Consider the following 19,288-nt stretch of genomic DNA (forward strand, 5'->3'; position numbering starts at 1 on the left):
CCCAGAGTCACTGGCTCTGGGGTCTGCCCTCAGGATCCACACATTAGACTCACATCCCCATGGTTACTGGCTCTGGGGTCTGCCCTCGGGGTGCACACACTAGACTGACCATCCCCGCGGTCACTGGCTCTGGGGTCTGCCCTCGGGGTCCACACACTAGACCCACATCCCCGCGGTCCTGGCTCTGGGGTCTGCCCTCGGGGTCCACACACTAGACTGACCATCCCCGCGGTCACTGGCTCTGGGGTCTGCCCTCGGGGTCCACACACTAGACTCACATCCCCACGGTCACTGGCTCTGGGGTCTGCCCTCCAGGTCCACACATTAGACTCACATCCCCACGGTCACTGGCTCTGGGGTCTGCCCTCGGGGTCCACACACTAGACTCACATCCAGGGTCACTGGCTCTGGGGTCTGCCCTCGGGGTCCACACACTAGACCCACATCCCCACGGTCACTGGCTCTGGGGTCTGCCCTCGGGGTCCACACACTAGACTCACATCCCCACGGTCACTGGCTCTGGGGTCTGCCCTCGGGGTGCACACACTAGACTGACCATCCCCATGGTTACTGGCTCTGGGGTCTGCCCTCGGGGTCCACACACTAGACTCACATCCCCACGGTCACTGGCTCTGGGGTCTGCCCTCGGGGTCCACACACTAGACTGACCATCCCCATGGTTACTGGCTCTGGGGTCTGCCCTCGGGGTGCACACACCAGACCCACATCCCCAGGGTCACTGGCTCTGGGGTCTGCCCTCGGGGTCCACACACTAGACTCACATCCCCACGGTCACTGGCTCTGGGGTCTGCCCTTGGGGTCCACACACTAGACTCACATCCCCAGGGTCACTGGCTCTGGGTCTGCCCTCGGGGTGCACTCACTAGACTGACCATCCCCATGGTTACTGGCTCTGGGGTCTGCCCTCGGGGTCCACACACTAGACTGACCATCCCCGGGGTCACTGGCTCTGGGGTCTGCCCTCGGGGTGCACACACTAGACTCACATCCCCACGGTCACTGGCTCTGGGGTCTGCCCTCGGGGTGCACACACTAGACTGACCATCCCCGCGGTCACTGGCTCTGGGGTCTGCCCTTGGGGTGCAGACACTAGACTGACCATCCCCGCGGTCCCTGGCTCTGGGGTCTGCCCTTGGGGTCCACACACTAGACTGACCATCCCCACGGTCACTGGCCCTGGGGTCTGCCCTCGGGGTGCACACACTAGACTGACCATCCCCACGGCCACTGGCTCTGGGGTCTGCCCTCGGGGTCCACACACTAGACTGACAATCCCCGCGGTCACTGGCTCTGGGGTCTGCCCTCGGGGTGCACACACTAGACTGACCATCCCCGCGGTCACTGGCTCTGGGGTCTGCTCTTGGGGTGCACACACTAGACTGACCATCCCCGCGGTCACTGGCTCTGGGGTCTGCCCTCGGGGTGCACACACTAGACTCACATCCCCGCGGTCACTGGCTCTGGGGTCTGCCCTCGGGATCCACACATTAGACTGACCATCCCCGCGGTCCCTGGCTCTGGGGTCTGCCCTCGGGGTCCACACACTAGACTGACCATCCCCATGGTTACTGGCTCTGGGGTCGGCCCTCGGGGTCCACACTAGACTCACATCCCCACGGTCACTGGCTCTGGGGTCTGCCCTCGGGGTGCACACACTAGACTGACCATCCCCGCGGTCACTGGCTCTGGGGTCTGCCCTCGGGGTGCACACACTAGACCCACATCCCCGCGGTCCCCATCTCTGGGGTCTGCCCTCGGGGTCCACACACTAGACTGACCATCCCCATGGTTACTGGCTCTGGGGTCTGCCCTCGGGGTCCACACACTAGACTGACAATCCCCGCGGTCACTGGCTCTGGGGTCTGCCCTCGGGGTCCACACACTAGACTGACCATCCCCGCGGTCACTGGCTCTGGGGTCTGCCCTCGGGGTGCACACACTAGACTGACCATCCCCGCGGTCACTGGCTCTGGGGTCTGCCCTCGGGGTGCACACACTAGACTGACCATCCCCGCGGTCACTGGTTCTGGGGTCTGCCCTCGGGGTCCACACACTAGACTCACATCCCCACGGTCACTGGCTCTGGGGTCTGCCCTCCGGGTCCACACATTAGACTCACATCCCCACGGTCACTGGCTCTGGGGTCTGCCCTCGGGGTCCACACACTAGACTCACATCCCCACGGTCACTGGCTCTGGGGTCTGCCCTCGGGGTCCACACACTAGACCCACATCCCCAGGGTCACTGGCTCTGGGGTCTGCCCTCGGGGTCCACACACTAGACCCACATCCCCACGGTCACTGGCTCTAGGGACTGTCCTCGGGGTCCACACACTAGACTCACATCCCGACGGTCACTGGCTCTGGGGTCTGCCCTCGGGGTCCACACACTTGACTGACCATCCCCATGGTTACTGGCTCTGGGGTCTGCCCTCGGGGTCCACACACTAGACTGACCATCCCCATGGTTACTGGCTCTGGGGTCTGCCCTCGGGATCCACACACTAGACTGACAATCCCCGCGGTCACTGGCTCTGGGGTCTGCCCTCGGGGTCCACACACTAGACTGACCATCCCCGGGGTCACTGGCTCTGGGGTCTGCCCTTGGGGTCCACACACTAGACTCACATCTCCAGGGTCACTGGCTCTGGGGTCTGCCCTCGGGGTGCACACACTAGACTCACATCCCCATGGTTACTGGCTCTGGGGTCTGCCCTCGGGGTCCACACACTAGACTCACATCCCCACGGTCACTGGTTCTGGGGTCTGCCCTCGGGGTCCACACACTAGACCCACATCCCCACGGTCACTGGCTCTGGGGTCTGCTCTCGGGGTCCACACACTAGACCCACATCCCCACGGTCACTGGCTCTGGGGTCTGCCCTCGGGGTCCACACACTAGACTCACATCCCCACGGTCACTGGCTCTGGGGTCTGCCCTCGGGGTGCACACACTAGACTCACATCCCCACGGTCACTGGCTCTGGGGTCTGCCCTCGGGGTGCACACACTAGACTGACCATCCCCGCGGTCCCTGGCTCTGGGGTCTGCCCTTGGGGTGCAGACACTAGACTGACCATCCCCGCGGTCCCTGGCTCTGGGGTCTGCCCTTGGGGTCCACACACTAGACTGACCATCCCCACGGTCACTGGCTCTGGGGTCTGCCCTTGGGGTGCACACACTAGACTCACATCCCCACGGTCACTGGCTCTGGGGTCTGCCCTCGAGGTGCACACACTAGACTGACCATCCCCACGGTCACTGGCTCTGGGGTCTGCCCTCGGGGTCCACACACTAGACTGACAATCCCCGCGGTCACTGGCTCTGGGGTCTGCCCTCGGGGTGCACACACTAGACTGACCATCCCCGCGGTCACTGGCTCTGGGGTCTGCCCTCGGGGTCCACACACTAGACTGACCATCCCCGCGGTCACTGGCTCTGGGGTCTGCCCTCGGGGTCCACACACTAGACTCACATCCCCACGGTCACTGGCTCTGGGGTCTGCCCTCGGGGTGCACACACTAGACTCACATCCCCACGGTCACTGGCTCTGGAGTCTGCCCTCCGGGTCCACACATTAGACTCACATCCCCACGGTCACTGGCTCTGGGGTCTGCCCTCGGGGTCCACACACTAGACTCATATCCCCACGGTCACTGGCTCTGGGGTCTGCCCTCGGGGTCCACACACTAGACCCACATCCCCAGGGTCACTGGCTCTGGGGTCTGCCCTCGGGGTCCACACACTAGACCCACATCCCCACGGTCACTGGCTCTGGGGTCTGCCCTCGGGGTCCACACACTAGACTCACATCCCCGCGGTCAATGGCTCTGGGGTCTGACCTCGGGGTCCACACACTAGACTGACCATCCCCATGGTTACTGGCTCTGGGGTCTGCCCTCGGGATCCACACACTAGACTGACCATCCCCGCGGTCACTGGCTCTGGGGTCTGCCCTCGGGGTCCACACACTAGACTGACCATCCCCGGGGTCACTGGCTCTGGGGCCTGCCCTTGGGGTCCACACACTAGACTCACATCCCCAGGGTCACTGGCTCTGGGGTCTGCCCTCGGGGTGCACACACTAGACTGACCATCCCCATGGTTACTGGTTCTGGGGTCTGCCCTCGGGGTCCACACACTAGACTCACATCCGCAGGGTCACTGGCTCTGGGGTCTGCCCTCGGGGTCCACACACTAGACTGACCATCCCCATGGTTACTGGCTCTGGGGTCTGTCCTCGGGGTCCACACACTAGACTCACATCCCCAGGGTCACTGGCTCTGGGGTCTGCCCTCTGGGTCCACACACTAGACTCACATCCCCACGGTCACTGGCTCTGGGGTCTGCCCTCCGGGTGCACACATTAGACTGACCATCCCTGCAGTCACTCGTTGCTAACACACCACCCAGTTCCTCAGGAGAAATGCTCCAGGAACGTCTGGAGTGAATGATGTGTTCGCAGCATAGACGAACGCAGAGCCTCAGGACTCGTCAGCGTGAACCCTGGCATCTGGAGTCCCACTCAAGGGAACTCACAACGCGCAGATCAGCATGGGCCCCGCCCAGACCACCCCGCACCACCACCCACGCCCCGGGCCCTAACCTCCCATGAGACCCTTCCAAGCCAAAGCTACACATGGACCGGGAACCCGGCCTGGTGACTCACTGGACACGGTGCCACAGTCTCTCCCGAGTCAGGGCACCCCGTGCTCCCAACTCAGGCGTGACCTCATCATCCAGCCTCAGCTGTGCTGCTCCCGGCATCCCCTCCCCTCTGGGGAAGGAGAGGCCCCAGTCCTGAGCAGTGAAGACAGAGCCTCAACCTGAGACTGGACGGAAGTGTGGCCGCGGGAGGCAGACACCCCTCTGGGCTCTCAGGCCCACGGCCACACCCTCCTGACTCTTCGGGCCCCCACTGCTCAAGGAAACCAACCTTGAAACTGAAGCCCTGCCTGCAAGGCTCACCGCTGACCACGGCTACCTGCCCCTCCAGCCTGCCCCGAGTCTCCTCCTTGTCAGGGTTTCCAGTGGAAACGCCGTGAGCGTCAAATCACAACTAAGATGCTGAGAAACACTGCTCCTCAGGAGTGCTGACGACAATGCTCTCTGCCCCAAGACCACGTCCCATGCACGTCCCTGCCCTCCTCCACACACGGCCGTCTCCGCGGGCTGCACCAACCACTGTTCCCACAGATGCCCCCCAGCGCCGCCGTCTGTGGCCTCACAGGGGGCACCCCACCCACGCTGCCGGCCAGCCACCTCCACCACATCGCTCCTCCCAAAACATCCCTTCCAGCCCACCCCGCTCAGACCACTACGCCAGCTTCCTCTAACGTGGGCCCAGCCCCAGAAGCAGCATGAGGGGCCCGCGGGAAGTCCCGCACAGCCCCGCACAGCGGGAGAGCTCAGAGAAGCTGCTCCGCCGATGGAAAACCAAGCTGGCGCCCCGTTCTCCCCTCACTCACTCTTGGAGAAGGAGGGAGACCCACGCCCTCACCCCGAGGGGCAGCGAGGGCAGCAGGAGTGGCTGGGAGGAGAGCGTCCCCATGGAGCCCCCGCTCCAGATCCTAATGACCGGGGCCACCCTGCGCCCTGAGAACCCCGAGGGCACAGAAGAGCAGAGCCGGGGAGCCCAGCGGGAGCCAGCTGCCGAAGGCCCCCGAGAGCAAGAGCTGCTCAGAGCCAAACCCACAGGCCCGGCCAGTGCGGTGACGGCAGAGGCCCCGGACTCTACAGGCCAAGCGTGAGCCCCCTCCCCGAGGAGAGACGCTTACGCCTGCAGCGGAGCGCACGGCCACCCAGGCGAGGGCATCACGAGGGGACCCACCCCACCGCACAGTCACCTACGAGCAGAGAAAGCTAGAGGATCCAGGTCCTACCTGCCGCTCCTCAGGCAGCTGGACCGCAGGACACCCCGGGCCCAGGGCGGCCCACCCACTCACGGGCACCACCAAGAGAGACGTGGCATCGCTGCCAGGGCACGGCAGGCCCGCAAGGCCGGCACTCACCCGCAGAGACCACGGTTCTGCTCAAAGGGTGAGCTGGACAGCAGCTTTCTGTGTCCTCTGATTAACTGCTTTGTCGTTCTTATTGAGGGAAAGTGGTAAAAAACCAGAGAGACCACACACAGCTGCCAAGAGCCGTGCAGGGAGGGCGCCTGACCCCACAGTCTGTACTGCTGCCGGAAACGTCCAACTCTCAAGTGAGGCGAGAAGGGCAGGGACCCTCCATCCGCCCGAAGGGCACCTCCAGGAGCCCAGGCTGAGCCCGTGGCTGTCCCCGGGGAGGGGCCCTCACAGCGCGCGTCCCACCCACAGGAGCACGGGGCCGCCGGAGGGCCCTGCCGCCGTGTACACCCTGGGAGAGGAGCTGAGACAGTCCTCCCCTGCGCAGCCTCGCCAGGTCACCGGGAACCTGCTGGGAGACTCCGCTCCACATTTCCGCCCCGGCACACCAGCCCCTCACTCTCCTACCGCCCTGCAAGGCTGTGGATAACCTGAACCGTGCTTGAGAAACACATCTCATTTCACCCCCAACGTTTCTAAGTGGCCAAATGCGGCGCAGACAGGACGACACCCCGGCCTCAGCCCGGAGCGCCTCCAAGCGCTTACCTTCCTCCGCAGCCTCCTGCCCCCGCGGAGCACCGTCCTCTTCCAGGCCTGCAGTACCTGACTCCGCGGCTGGGGGCTGGCTGTGCTGCTGGCTCAGCTTGCTCCGCAGGATGGCGATCTCCTTCTTCAGCAGCTTGGCCCGCTTGCTCCGCGACCCACTGGACTTCATGGCACACGTGAGGTCCAGCATGTCCAGCAGCTCCCTCAGCTGCTCCTCTAGGACCATGTGGGCCCTGTTGGCCGGGTTCAGCAACCTGTCCACTGGAGACAGAGACATGGCCATCAGCCGTCACACGGGCGCCGCCAACCTGAGACCACCTCACCAGGGACCCCAGGGCCCCCCTCGCGTGGCGCCTGCTGGCCGGCCGCCGCTGGCAGACACGGGAGCCAGGGCCACGCCGGGGTCACTGAGCCCCCCCGCCGAGACCAGGTGCCCAGGCAAAGACAGGGCCGCCAGCTCAGGGCCACGTGCGTCTGAGCCCGAGTCCCAGTCCCAGGTTGTTATGTGGCTCTTTTAAAACTGGAGTACAAAGTTCACAGGTAATTCACAGTTTTGGAGTATATTTACAAAAAAATCCTTAACAAAATTTCAATTTCAGCCAAACACCAAAATGTATGAAATAGACTGCCTTCAATCAGTGAGGCAGCCAAGAAACTAAACAAGTCCACAGAAGGCCCACAGGCTGAGCTGGGACACAAACTTGGCACCAGGCCAGACAAGGAGACGCCCCTCGCTCCGCAGGCAAACTTCCTCCTAAAGCACCCGCCTCATCACGAGAACAAGGTGCCAGTACCGGGAATCAAGTGAGAATGCGTCCTAACAGAAGGCCACAGATAGGAAGGTTCACAGCAAGAAACCTCATCTCGGAAAGCCTCGCACTATCTGGCCTGCCCTCAGGCAGAGAACACCGCGGGGAGGAGCTGGGGGCCCCCAAACGCAGAGGGGACACAAGTGCACTTCTCACCCCGAGTCCAGGCTTCATGAAAACCTGGGTGTGGAAATGGAGGCAGAGACTCATGGTGACTCGCCGGGCCATTTCCTGCAAGGCCGGCGCCCATTCCCGACCCAGAGGGTAGGGGGTAAGTCTGCTTCCAAGGACCCGGGAGAGCCAGCCGACACAGGGCATCCCCCTCCCAAGGCCGCCTCGTGAGGTGGGCAAACCCCAGCAAGGAGGGCCTGCCTGCTCCCTGCTCCCTTGCCAGGGGCTTCCTCTGCCACAGGACGTCCTCACAGGCGCCCCCCAAGGCCCACCGGCACACACGGCCCAAACAACACTGCTCCCTGGTCTGCATCAGGGCAACCTGGCTGTCCCACTCAGGGCCACGGCTCACGCGTCTCTCAGGGGGCAGCTGAAACGTGGCTGCTCTGAGCAGAAATGTGCTGAGTGTAAGACACATGCTATGTGGCAAACAGAGGAGAAGCCAGTGAAGGCGATCCTGTCTGCACTCCTGTGTCACTTACACATTAAGACCACAACACTCAGGCGTACCGGGTCACAGACACGACGCAAACACGAGTCCTCACGAGGCTACCAGGGAACCTCAGCCAGCAGGCGGCTCTCATCCTGCCTCCTGAGCCTGCACTCCAGCGTCAGAAGTGCCCCCCAGCTGCTCCCGCACGGCCGTGCTCACCCTCGTCCCAGGAGAAAGGCCGCCGGGGGGCCGGGGGCGGCCGCTCGGGCAGGTGCATCCCCGAGGCCTCGTCGAAGCCGACGCTGTCTGCCTGGCGCCGGGCCTGCCTGAGCACCACGCCGCCCTGGTCGCGCAGCCGCACGGCGGCCCGGTAAAACACCGTGTCCTTGGCGTTGTACTTCATGCAATTGTCCACGATGAGGTCAAAGTCCTCTTCCAGCTCCCTGAGTGTCCGGTACCCCTGTGCTTCCAGCCGCTTCCGCATTGTGGCAAAGTCCATGGGGCGTTTGATGTGATCCAGATAATCCGGGACCTGATTTCAGGGAACAAAGCAACCGTTTACAGACACAACCAGAGTCTTGCACTCCACGTAACCAGGACACCCGTCATGTACATACAGACACACACAGGCGCACTCCATGCTCACGCAGGACCGCGGAGCAGCCCAGGTCCTCTGTCAGACACGCACGCACTGGGAGGGGTCCTTCCACATCCCTGGGTCACCACAGGCCCGAAGGAGGCTGGCACAGGAGGCGAGGACACCTACCTCCTTCAGGCTCACCGGCTGGGCGAATATGCGGGCCGGGTCCTTCTCCTGCAGCTGGTCCAGCACGGAGCGCAGCAGCACGGTCAGCGGCGTCAGCCGCAGCTCCAAGGCCATCTGCTCCACCTTCACCTGGGGGCCAGCGCACCAGGGCTCAGCGCCCGAGGGCACGCTCCCTCTGAGGAGCCACCTCCCACCTCGAGGGTGCAGCACCGTCCAGGGGCAGATGGAGGTCCACATTAAAGGCAAACGCGGTAGGCCCCTCCTGCTCATCTCCTGGGACCCAATGGACACCACAAAGACCCCACCCCAGCCAGTCTCCTTCACAGCAGCCACCAGCACCCCTCACCGGAGAAGACCGCTCAGAGGAAGCAGGGGCAAGGCCTGCAGGGCCCAGCGCAAGCTGCGCCCTCCCCGGACGCCCCGCCCCCCCGGACGCCCCACCCCTCCCTGGACGCCCCGCCCCCCGGACGCCCCGCCCCTTCTCAAGGACGCCCCGCCCCCGCAGCCTCACCTGCTCCCGCTTGAGCTTCTCGCGCTTGCGCAGAAGCTCTATGAGAAGGCGCGCGCGCTCCAGGTCGTGCCGCAGCCGCTGCCAGTACTTGAGCTTCTCTTTGGCGGCCTGAATCTCCTCATCGTTCTCTCTCTGACAAGAAAAACGGGATCGGCCTTGTCCCCCACACAGACACGCTCGGGAGAGCTCCACGGCGCAGCCCGTCGCCTCCTCCCCAGGGAGCCTCCTCCTGGGACAAGCGCCCCCGCGCTGCCGGTCACCTCCAGGCCGGCGCTGCGGCGGGGTGGGGCCGGGCGGGGGAGCGCAGGGCCAGGACGCCCTGATCGCAGCGGCCTGCCGCCGGGCGCAGCCTCGCCAGGGCGCCCCCCTCACCAGCCGGCCACCCAGCGCTTCCGCCTACTCCCCGCCGCCAGTGCCCGCATCCTGGCCTCGCTCCCCCAGCTCTGCCCAGGGCCTGGGGTCCTCAGAGCGCGCCTCCTGGAGGGGCTCAGGACTGCCCGCCCCCAGCTCCAGGGGCCCACCCTCCCACCGCCACGCGTGCCACCTCACAGCGCACCTGAAGGCTGACCCACCACAGCTCCTCCCACACTTCCCACCAGGGCTCCAGGCAGGAGTCAGCCGCCTGGTCAAGGCGCCCGGAAGCTGAGTCCGACCTCACCCACGAGGCTCCCCCTTCCCTGCCGCCGCCGCCGCCGCCGCCGCCGCCGCAGTAGGCCTGCTCTGGCTGCAGGCACCGGCACCACTTTCAAGAACGCTGGCACAAGCCTCAGGCCCTCTTCTCTCCTCAGCCTCCTCTGCCTGCCGCTTGGGGCGCACTCCCATCCAGAGCGAGCTGTAACAGCGCAGCCTTCTGGCGGAGTCCGCGGCCCCCAACCCCTATCCCAGTGCAAATCCTGCACCCTGGCAGCAGGGAGCACTCCGCTCTGAGAGGATCGACCCTGACTAAGGCTGACGCTGCGATCCAGGACCTCAGGGTCTGAAGGCAAAGAACCCGTGGCCAGAGGAACAAGGCCCTTCTCGCTCTACTGGGAAAGGTAGCAGAGGGGCCCACCCAGGAGGCCGGGCGCAGGGTCAGAGCCGGGCCTGAGCCTCCCCTCAGCCAGCATCCTCCAGCTCTACCGGATTCCAATCACCAGCTTGTTTTTATGTTATTGGAAATTCTCAGGCATCAAAAACCTGATCAGAAAAATCAGAAAACCAAATTCCCCAAGAGCATCTGAAATCATCTTGTTCGTCAGTTTGAAACAGACATGGAAAATATCGGCTCCAAGGACATATAGCCTGGTGGCCCACATGAGACAGAGAAAAGCAGTAAGTTCCCAGAAACCCCTGATGCCCACCTGCTGTGCCCGCCACTGGCTGCAGGACCACAGGCCCTGCCCCCGACACAGCGCCCCCGCCAAGCAGGAACCTGCAGGGAGGACCTGACCCAGCCCCACGCCTCTTGTGTACAGACGGGCCTGGCTTTCATACTCTGCATGAGCAGTCTTAATTCCTACATGAAACCAATCCTGGAAGGTTCCACACACTGGGGGAGTGCTGCAGTCGTTTCTGGTTTCAAACAGCTATCAAGAGAGCTCTGAGAAAACTGTCTGCAGCCCAGCCATCGTCCACCCACAGACGGAGGGGAGCACACGCAGTGCCTAGAAGTGAGACGGACAGAACCCCCCATCCCACAAGGTCAACACCAACGGGATCAGACCAGCACTCCGGCTGGGGATAGGGCAGGCCAGCTCTGCAGCGTGAGGACCCCGTACATCAGGCTGACTCCCAGGACACAAGCAAGGGTGGGAGACCCTGAGGGACAGCCGTCTTTCCCACCACGACGCCAGCAGCAGCGGTGTGGACAGCAAGAGGCCCTGTCCCAGCTCAGCAGGACAACCAGCTATGCAAAAACCCCCACAAAGCGAATGGGGACGCCCTCCCACCACAGGGCACGTCAGGGGGAGCTGGCGGACATGAGCAATCGAGGGCAGGTGGGACAGGAGCCGCCGCCCACCCCCCAGCACACACCCGCAAGCCCCCATCCCAATCTGCAGGACGGAACCACCACGGGGACCTACACTGAGGCCAGGGCTCCATGGGCCCAGGACAGACCATCAAGGAGGCAGGGGCCAGGAGCGCCAAACAACTGAAGCGCCTCATCCTGTCCAGCCCAGCTCATCCCATCTATCTGTCCGTCCCTGCCTGGAAGATCTGCCATGGGAGAGAAGGGGTGCACCTACCCTCTCCCAGGGCCCAGCTCAGGGCAGACGCCCAGACATTCAGACTAGTGAGTCAGGTTAAACTCTAAATACCAAACATTTTTAAAGTTTCAAAAATCATCAAAATCACACCAAGCCTTCGACATCAACAGGTCACCCCCAAAAGCCAACCTCAGCTAAGATGAGGTGGGAAGCAAGAGGCAGTGCCACCTCGCACCCGCCCCATGATGGGGAGCTCCCGGTCATTCCAGGGTGGTGGGGGGGGGGGTGCGGGAGGCAGGCAGACCCCCACCCACGGCCCTGCCCACACAGGCTGCACCACTGAGCTCACTACAACCAAGTCAGGACGGACCCCGGTCAAGCCCGGGTGCCCCTCAGTCTAAACCTCTGGTTCCTGCCAATTCCTTCGGCCAAGAGAACTGACCCTGCTGCTTCCCGAGCGTGAGTTCCCCTGTCATAACCAATTTCTCTCAAGTGTGGCAGGACGTGAGGAGAACACGACTGCTCTCAAACCCACGTGCTGACCCAGGGAACACGTGCTCCCCTCAGGTGCAGGCAGGCCCCTCACGCACCCCAACCTCAGCCCAGGTCCCGCTCTCCACGTGACTCCAGCCCAGCCCAGAGACCAGACTCCCAGCTCTGCACTCTCTGCACCTCCCACTGCTCTGCTGTCACCGGGCTGAGGACAAAGGCCCCCATCCGGCCTCCCTGCTCCCATCTCGAGATGCCCTCTGCCTAACTCGCCACCCCTAAGGCCCAGCACCCAAAGGCCTTGCAGGCTCTGCCCTGCCCCCTTCCTGGAGCTCCCGAGGCAGCACCAAGCCAGCCAGCCACCCTCAGTCCCCACGATTCCAGTCCTGCAGCCCCCTAGACGTTCCCCCACCCCGCGGCCAACCCTCACAGCCCACAGGCCTAGGTCCTGACACAGGCCTCACGGAGACAGAGCCCCCGTGTCCAGCGGGGGGGAGGGTGGAGCACAGGGCATCGCCAAGAAGGGCCCAGGAGGGGCGGAAGGTTTAGGATGAGCGTCCCCACCCCAGGGCGAGCAGGACTGGACACAGCCATCAGCAGTCCTCACGCTGGACGGAGCAGGTAGGAGGCTGGGAGCCGGGCTGACCCCGCCAGCCCCTCTGCACATGTCCAGGGCGGCTTCGGCCCGGTGCGCGGGGTCAGCCTCCCCAGACGGGGGCAGCAGTGAGCCTGCACAGCTGTGCCCACCTCGGGGGAGGGGACTCAGACGGCACCACAGGCAGGAGGACCGCCAGGCGGGGGGACCTGACCCGCCCGTCACAGCCCATGAGCGGCACGTCCAAGGAGAAGCCCCGACGAGGCGTGTGGTGCCTCCTTCCCCGGAGCCAGAGGAGGGTCAGGGGCACAGCCCACCCCATAGCCGCCCAGAAACGTCACACTGCTCTGCATCTCAAAAAGCGTCACCGAGATACCAGCATTTGCGTGTGTGCGCGATGCTAGATGACCTGCTGTCAGCGCCACAGGCCTGAGGAGGCAAAGAGGCAGAGCTCCATTCAGGCCGGGGTGGCACGCGGCCCGGGACTCGCACGGGAACCTCGGGGAAGAAGGGACACAGAGCAGGAAAGCAGCGGCTTTCAGGAGAACACGAGGGAACCAGCGCTGCGTCACTCCACGTGGGACCAGCAATGGGAGCCTCCGGCAGCCAGGGAGGCCTGCTCCGACCAGAACTCAGCGGGGGGCTCCCCACGCCAGGGAACCCCTGCCAGATGCAGGGCCTGGGCCCCGTCCAGGGGCACCACGTCCCCCTGGACTCACTTGGGCATCGTGGCTCACGGAGCCTTCCGGACGACAGGAACCGGCAGAAGCGGCCCACACACAGCAACGGGAACCGGCAGAGGCGGCCCTGCTGAGCACAGGCAGCAGCAGCTGACCCCCGTTTGTCTGTGACAGCTCACGAAGCCAGCTTCTCCCTTCCTAAACCCGCCTTTCAGAAAAGCGCTCTGAACGTCAACTGGCTTGTGAACCCGCGTCAGCTACTGAGAGGAAGGCACCCATCTCGCCCCGGCCGCCCCTCCTATGCAGGGGTCCCCGCCCCGAGGCCCCCACACGCCCGCCCCGCAGTCAGCTAGCAGAGGCTTCCCCACGCGCCCCCAGCGGGCAGGGCCAGGAAAGGCCAGAACACACGGGGTTGAGGGGCACCTCGGACGGAGGCTCCGCCTGCCACCCCAGCGGGCCACGTACCTGCTGCGAGCTTCTGTGGGACTGCAGGCTGGACTGGAGTCTGCGCAGCAGCGGGGCTCCGTTCCTGGACAGCCGCTTGAGAAGCCAGTAGCTGTGGGCGCGCTCGACAAACTGCTTTTTCCGCTGAATGGCCACCTGATTCGCAATCCTATTTAATCTAGAACACGGAAAAACTCACAGTTTAGCTATGAAGCAGAACATGGACACATTTTTACGGAGACTAGAAACGACAGCGTTACTGTTCACAAACCGTGTGCGCCCCCCGCTGCCACCTGCCTCCCGGCTCCGCCTGCCTGCAGGCTGCGTGTCCACCACTGCCACTCAGGTCACGCGTCCAAGGACGCCGGGTGTCCCCTCTCTGAGTCCTCAGGTCACGCGTCCAAGGACCCTGGGTGTCTCCCCCACTCTGAGCCCTCAGGTCACGCGTCCAAGGACCCCGGGTGTCCCCCCTCTGAGCCCTCAGGTCACGCGTCCAAGGACCCCGGGTGCCCCCCCTCTCTGAGCCCTCAGGTCACGCGTCCAAGGACCCCGGGTGTCTCCCCTGCTCTGAGCCCTCAGGTCACGCGTCCAAGGACCCCGGGTGTCTCCCCTGCTCTGAGCCCTCAGGTCACGCGTCCAAGGACCCCGGGTGTCCCCCCTCTCTGAGCCCTCAGGTCACGCGTCCAAGGACCCCGGGTGTCCCCCCTGAGCCCTCAGGTCACGTGTCCAAGGACCCCGGGTGTCCCCCGCTCTGAGCCCTCAGGTCACGCGTCCAAGGACCCCGGGTGTCCCCCGCTCTGAGCCCTCAGGTCACGCGTCCAAGGACCCCGGGTGTCCCCCCCTGAGCCCTCAGGTCATGCGTCCAAGGACCCCGGGTGTCCCCCCGCTCTGAGCCCTCAGGTCACGCGTCCAAGGACCCCGGGTGTCCCCCCCTGAGCCCTCAGATCACGCGTCCAAGGACCCCGGGTGTCTCCCCTGCTCTGAGCCCTCAGGTCACGCGTCCAAGGACCCCGGGTGTCCCCCCTGAGCCGCGCACGCTCACACACCGACCTCTCCAGGGGTGAGCTGCCCTGCAGGATGGCTCCCCTCAGGGGCCCCGGTCCCCACAAGACAAAAAGCAATGGCACGGCTGGAGGCAGCAGCTGCTGGAGGTAGGGTCAGCTCCTTGTCACAAAAACGAGCAAGAGGCCTCCTGGCAAGACCATCGTTTCAGAGACTGTAAAACTCGAAGGATTTGTAAGAACACACGAGGGGACACCAAGGGCTCACAGCCTCCAGGCTGGCTTCTGGCCCCTGCCATCGCCGCCCTTGGGAACCATGCCTCCGAAGACAACAAATGCAGGCTGAGGGCCAGGTGGCTTCCTCCCGGTACGCCGGACACCAGTGTTTCCGGGAGGAAATTAAGGAATTTTAAAAGGACGTCTCTTGAGGAGTGCGAGTCCTAAATCACTCATAAATGTGCTGACACCCTCGGTTCCGCCATGTCCAGACCCGCAACGCTCCTTCTCACTAAGGCAGTGGCTGCATGCCACTCAGGGTGGCCCCACCCGGGGCCTCTTCCGGCGGCCGAGGAGCCGCTCCACCCAGGCCCGTGGCCCAGGCCGACACGGAGCCCCAGCCCAGCGTGTGCACAGGCCCGCCCGGTCACACGGTGCTGGCTCCAGCGGCAGCCAGAGCATCCCCACGGCCCCTCGACGGCTCCAGCAGAAGGCGCTGGGGACCCCGGGCCCCTCATCTGCAGAGGGCTGTGTTCGTCCTGGGCACCTAGCAGGTGCCCGTCTGCTGGGGTCTGTCTTCACCCCGTGACCACCGCCTGACTCGGGCGGCAAAGAGCAGGCCTCTTAACACGTGGTGTGCACGCAGACGTGCTCACACATGCTCAGTTCCTGCAATGGTGAAGGGCAGCGCCGATAAAAGGCGGACTCAGCGCACTCACAGCGACTGCAGACATCAGCAAGGGACGCGAGAAGAAGGGCCCGAGCCTGGGCAGGGCGGGCAGCAGCGTGGAGAGCCTCCCCATAGCCTTTCCTGCCCCCCGTCCAAGGCAACACGTACGATGGCGTGTCACGCGCCAACTAGATCTCCATAAAGCTGGCGGAGAGGAGGAACAAGGAGCAAAACACAATGAAATAGGAAACAAGAACATGCAGGAAAACCTCAACAAAACCAGAAGTGTGTTAGCGGAAGACTAGCCAAGAAACACATGGGAGCAGAAACCAGCTGAAAGTGACTCTCTTGCCTTTGAAGCAGCATTATTCCCACAGCCGAGACGCAGAGATGCCTGAACGCCCATCGCAGAGGAGTGGACAGAGAAGACGGGCGCCCATCGCAGAGGGACGGACAGAGAAGACGGACACCCATGGCAGAGGGACGGACAGAGAAGACGGGGGGAGGGGGGTGACAGAGGGAGATGGAATATTGCTGCTGCTGAGTGGCATCAGTCGTGTCCGACTCTGTGCGACCCCACAGATGGCAGCCCACCAGGCTCCCCCGTCCCTGGGATTCTCCAGGCAAGGACACTGGAGTGGATTGCCATTTCCTTCTCCAGCGCATGAAAGTGAAGTCGCTCAGTCGTGTCCGACTCTGTGCGACCCCATGGACTGCAGCCCACCAGGCTCCTCCATCCGTGGGGTTTTCCAGGCAAGAGTACTGGCGTGGGGTGCCAGCCTTCTCCGAGATGGAATATTACTCAGCCATAAAAAAGAAGGAAATACGACACAGTAGCAACACTGATGGCCTGGAGACTGTCCTGCTGAGTCAACTAAACCAAAGATAACACCGTATCACTCATATGTGGAATCTAAACGACACAGGTCAGCTAATTTACAAAACAGAAAGAGGCTCACAGGCTGAGAGACCAGGCGTACAGTGACCAAAGGGGACAGCGCTGGGGAGAGATGAACTTGGAGTCTGGGGCTAATACACACACAGGGCCGTATGCAGAACAGGTAAGTGACAAGTGGCTACTCTGCACAGGGAATTATAGTCAACATCCCATAACAAATCATAACGGAAAAGAACATGAAAAACACCGCGTGCCTTAGTCACCCTGCAACACACCAGAAATCTGCCACTGTTCACTCGCTAAGGCACGTCCAATTCTGTGCAGCCCCGTGAACTTGCTGCAGCAAGCCAGCATTCCCTGTCCTTCACAGCTTCCCGGCGTTTGCTCACACTCACGTCCACTGAGTCGGTGATGCCATCCAACCATCTCGTCCTGTCACCCCCTTCTCCTCCCGCCTTCAATCTTTCACAGCATCAGAGTCTTTTCCAATGAGTCAGCTCTTCGCATCAGGTGGCCAAGGTATTGGAGCGTCAGCAGGAGTCCTTCCAATGAAGCAGAAACTAACACTTTCTAAATCAATCAACCATACTTCAATTTAAAAAAAAAAGAAAAGAGTTATCATGAAAACTGAGATGCAAAACAAACCTGTAGAAAAATGTAACTGGCCAAATCTGAATTATAGAAAAAAAAAAAAAAAAGAAAACTGAAATATATTCCTTTAACAATTACTCTAGAAACTGAATGAACCGTTTAAAAGTTTTCTTACCACCCTCCAAAAAAATGAAAGGAACCAGTTTTTCAGAGGAGGTTCACTGTCAGAAAAGAACGTCAGGTCAGCCCAGCTCTGCGCTGACTGCGGGGAGGCGAGAACACGTGTCCAGTCCTCGATGAGTGTCCCGACGAGGCGGGGGGAGGGTGAGGTCAGGCCAGGTGCCAAGTACACAGAGACGCCCCAGGGCCTGGGGTCCACGACCATGTGCAGGGGCTCAGTGGTCTAGAGAGCAAAGTCCCATAAATACCACTCACACAGCCGGGAACAGACTGCAGACTGCGATCCCCACAAAAGACCAGAAAAGGGGCCCTCACGCCCTGCGACTCGCTCCTGGCTCGCTGGGAGCTGCCCCTCGAGAGCAGCCCCCTCCCAGGACCCCTGCCAGGGCTGCGCTCACACACAAGCGGGCCCACCAACCACAAGAGGAGACGGTCACCAGACACTCTTGAGGGACGGGAGGGCCAGAAGTGGGGACACCCCATGATAATGTCAGTGAGGAGGACAAAAAGGACACGCAGGTCACCTCCAAGCTGACCCAAAATTCCAAGAGCCTGACGGGCGACTGCGGGAGCACAGGAGGTTGGCCGCACAGACGCCCCCAGGGCCAGGTGGGTGTGCGTCTCTGGGGGGGTGCTCCGTGGACGAAGCGGGCAAATGGCTCCACGGCCGCCAGCGCGTGCGCGTGCGGGACGGCCCGGGAGGCCGGCAGTCCAGGCGCCAGAGGTCCCGCCAGTGCCAAGGCTGCGGGGCAGGGGGCAGGGGTGGAGGGATCGCTGCAAAGCTTTCAGAAGAAAACCTCGAGGCCCTCAGGGAATGAACGGTTAAGTAAGGCATGACAAGTACAAGCCATAAAACAGAGCAAAAACACACATTAAGAGCAGGAGGCGATCCCTGTGACACGTGAGCCGAGGCGGGGCTGCCTGCCCTCGCCTGTCAAACCCACTCGGGCTAGCGGAAAAAAGACAGGAAACCCCGAAGGATGGAAAAGCCCGCCCAAACCGTGACTTCACGGATGACGTCCAGAGAAAACCTAAGGGAACCTGCAATGCGTGACATCAACGTACAAAACCCTGGCTCTGTACAAACACCCAAACATGCCGATTTGAGAAAACACTGTTTCTAATACAAACTGTGAACTTTCAACAAACACTGGAGAGGTCGTAGTGAACACGAAGTGGGCCATGCCCAGGTCAGGCTGAAGGCTGGCAAGGAGCCGGGCTTCCAGGAGAAGACGCACATCTCGGGGGTGGGGGGGGGCCCACAGAGCAGTCTCCAGGTCAGGGGTGCAGGAACAGGTCAGTGACGGCCCTGCCCACCAGTAGGGAAGACAGGTGTGTGAGCTGTAGGACCACAGGGTCAGACGCCGCGTCCTCAGACCAGACAGACACACGCTGTTCAGACACACCCACTCCAGGGCCACAGGGCACAGCCCGGGCATGGCCAAGCTCTGAAGCGTGCTGTCTGTTATCTGCGCTGCCCAGGCCCCGGGGGAAGTCACGGGGCTGGGGTGTGCTTCCAAGTGACCCAAAGGAAGGAGCGGGTGAGGCGGATAGCCCAGTGCTGCCGAAGCTGGGGTACGGGGGTGGCGCTTCCGACCTCACAAACATCCAGACTTTTTACAAGGTCTTTTAAAGACAGTTAAGAGCAGGGACGCCGAGGGGCAGACACTCAATGAGCACAGCCAACTCCCTGCCACCACAAGCCAAGCCGGGGAGAGACCCAGTCCCTGGACATGGAGCCCAGTCCCGGCGACAAGGGGCCAGACCCGCGCCGTGGCCTGCGGTCAAGGCCTGCCCACACCAGCAGCAGGCGAGCAGCCGCCACGGCAGGAAGAACGGAAAAGCAGGCCTGAGAGGGACCCAGCCGTGTCCGCTACGAGGGGCTGATGGGCCTGGAGGGGTCTCAGGAACAAGTGTCAGTCAACGTCTTTTGCTACATTTGATAAATCCCTGTGTCTCTTTTCTTTTTTTTTTAAACTTTTTATATTAAAGTCATGACAAACAGGGATAAAAC

General features: G+C 62.7%; 1 protein-coding gene across 6 annotated transcripts in view; it reads right to left on the reverse strand.

Moving 5' to 3' along the window:
• BRD1 (bromodomain containing 1) overlaps positions 1 to 19,288 on the reverse strand; it is a 39,051-nt gene that overhangs the window by 10,409 nt on the left and 9,354 nt on the right. For all 6 annotated transcript variants that reach the window (XR_010664444.1, XM_065945568.1, XM_065945580.1 and 3 more), the window contains exons 3-7: positions 13,740 to 13,896; positions 9,325 to 9,456; positions 8,814 to 8,942; positions 8,267 to 8,579; positions 6,635 to 6,895 (exon numbers count right to left, since the gene is read on the reverse strand). Coding sequence is in view for 5 of the 6 variants with exons in the window: in XM_065945568.1 (XP_065801640.1) it covers positions 6,635 to 6,895; positions 8,267 to 8,579; positions 8,814 to 8,942; positions 9,325 to 9,456; positions 13,740 to 13,896 (992 nt within the window). In the remaining variant the exon portion in view is untranslated. The remainder of the gene's footprint in view (positions 1 to 6,634; positions 6,896 to 8,266; positions 8,580 to 8,813; positions 8,943 to 9,324; positions 9,457 to 13,739; positions 13,897 to 19,288) is intronic.

The sequence above is a fragment of the Muntiacus reevesi genome, chromosome 1 (assembly GCF_963930625.1).
Source record: "Muntiacus reevesi chromosome 1, mMunRee1.1, whole genome shotgun sequence".
Taxonomy (NCBI): domain Eukaryota; kingdom Metazoa; phylum Chordata; class Mammalia; order Artiodactyla; family Cervidae; genus Muntiacus; species Muntiacus reevesi.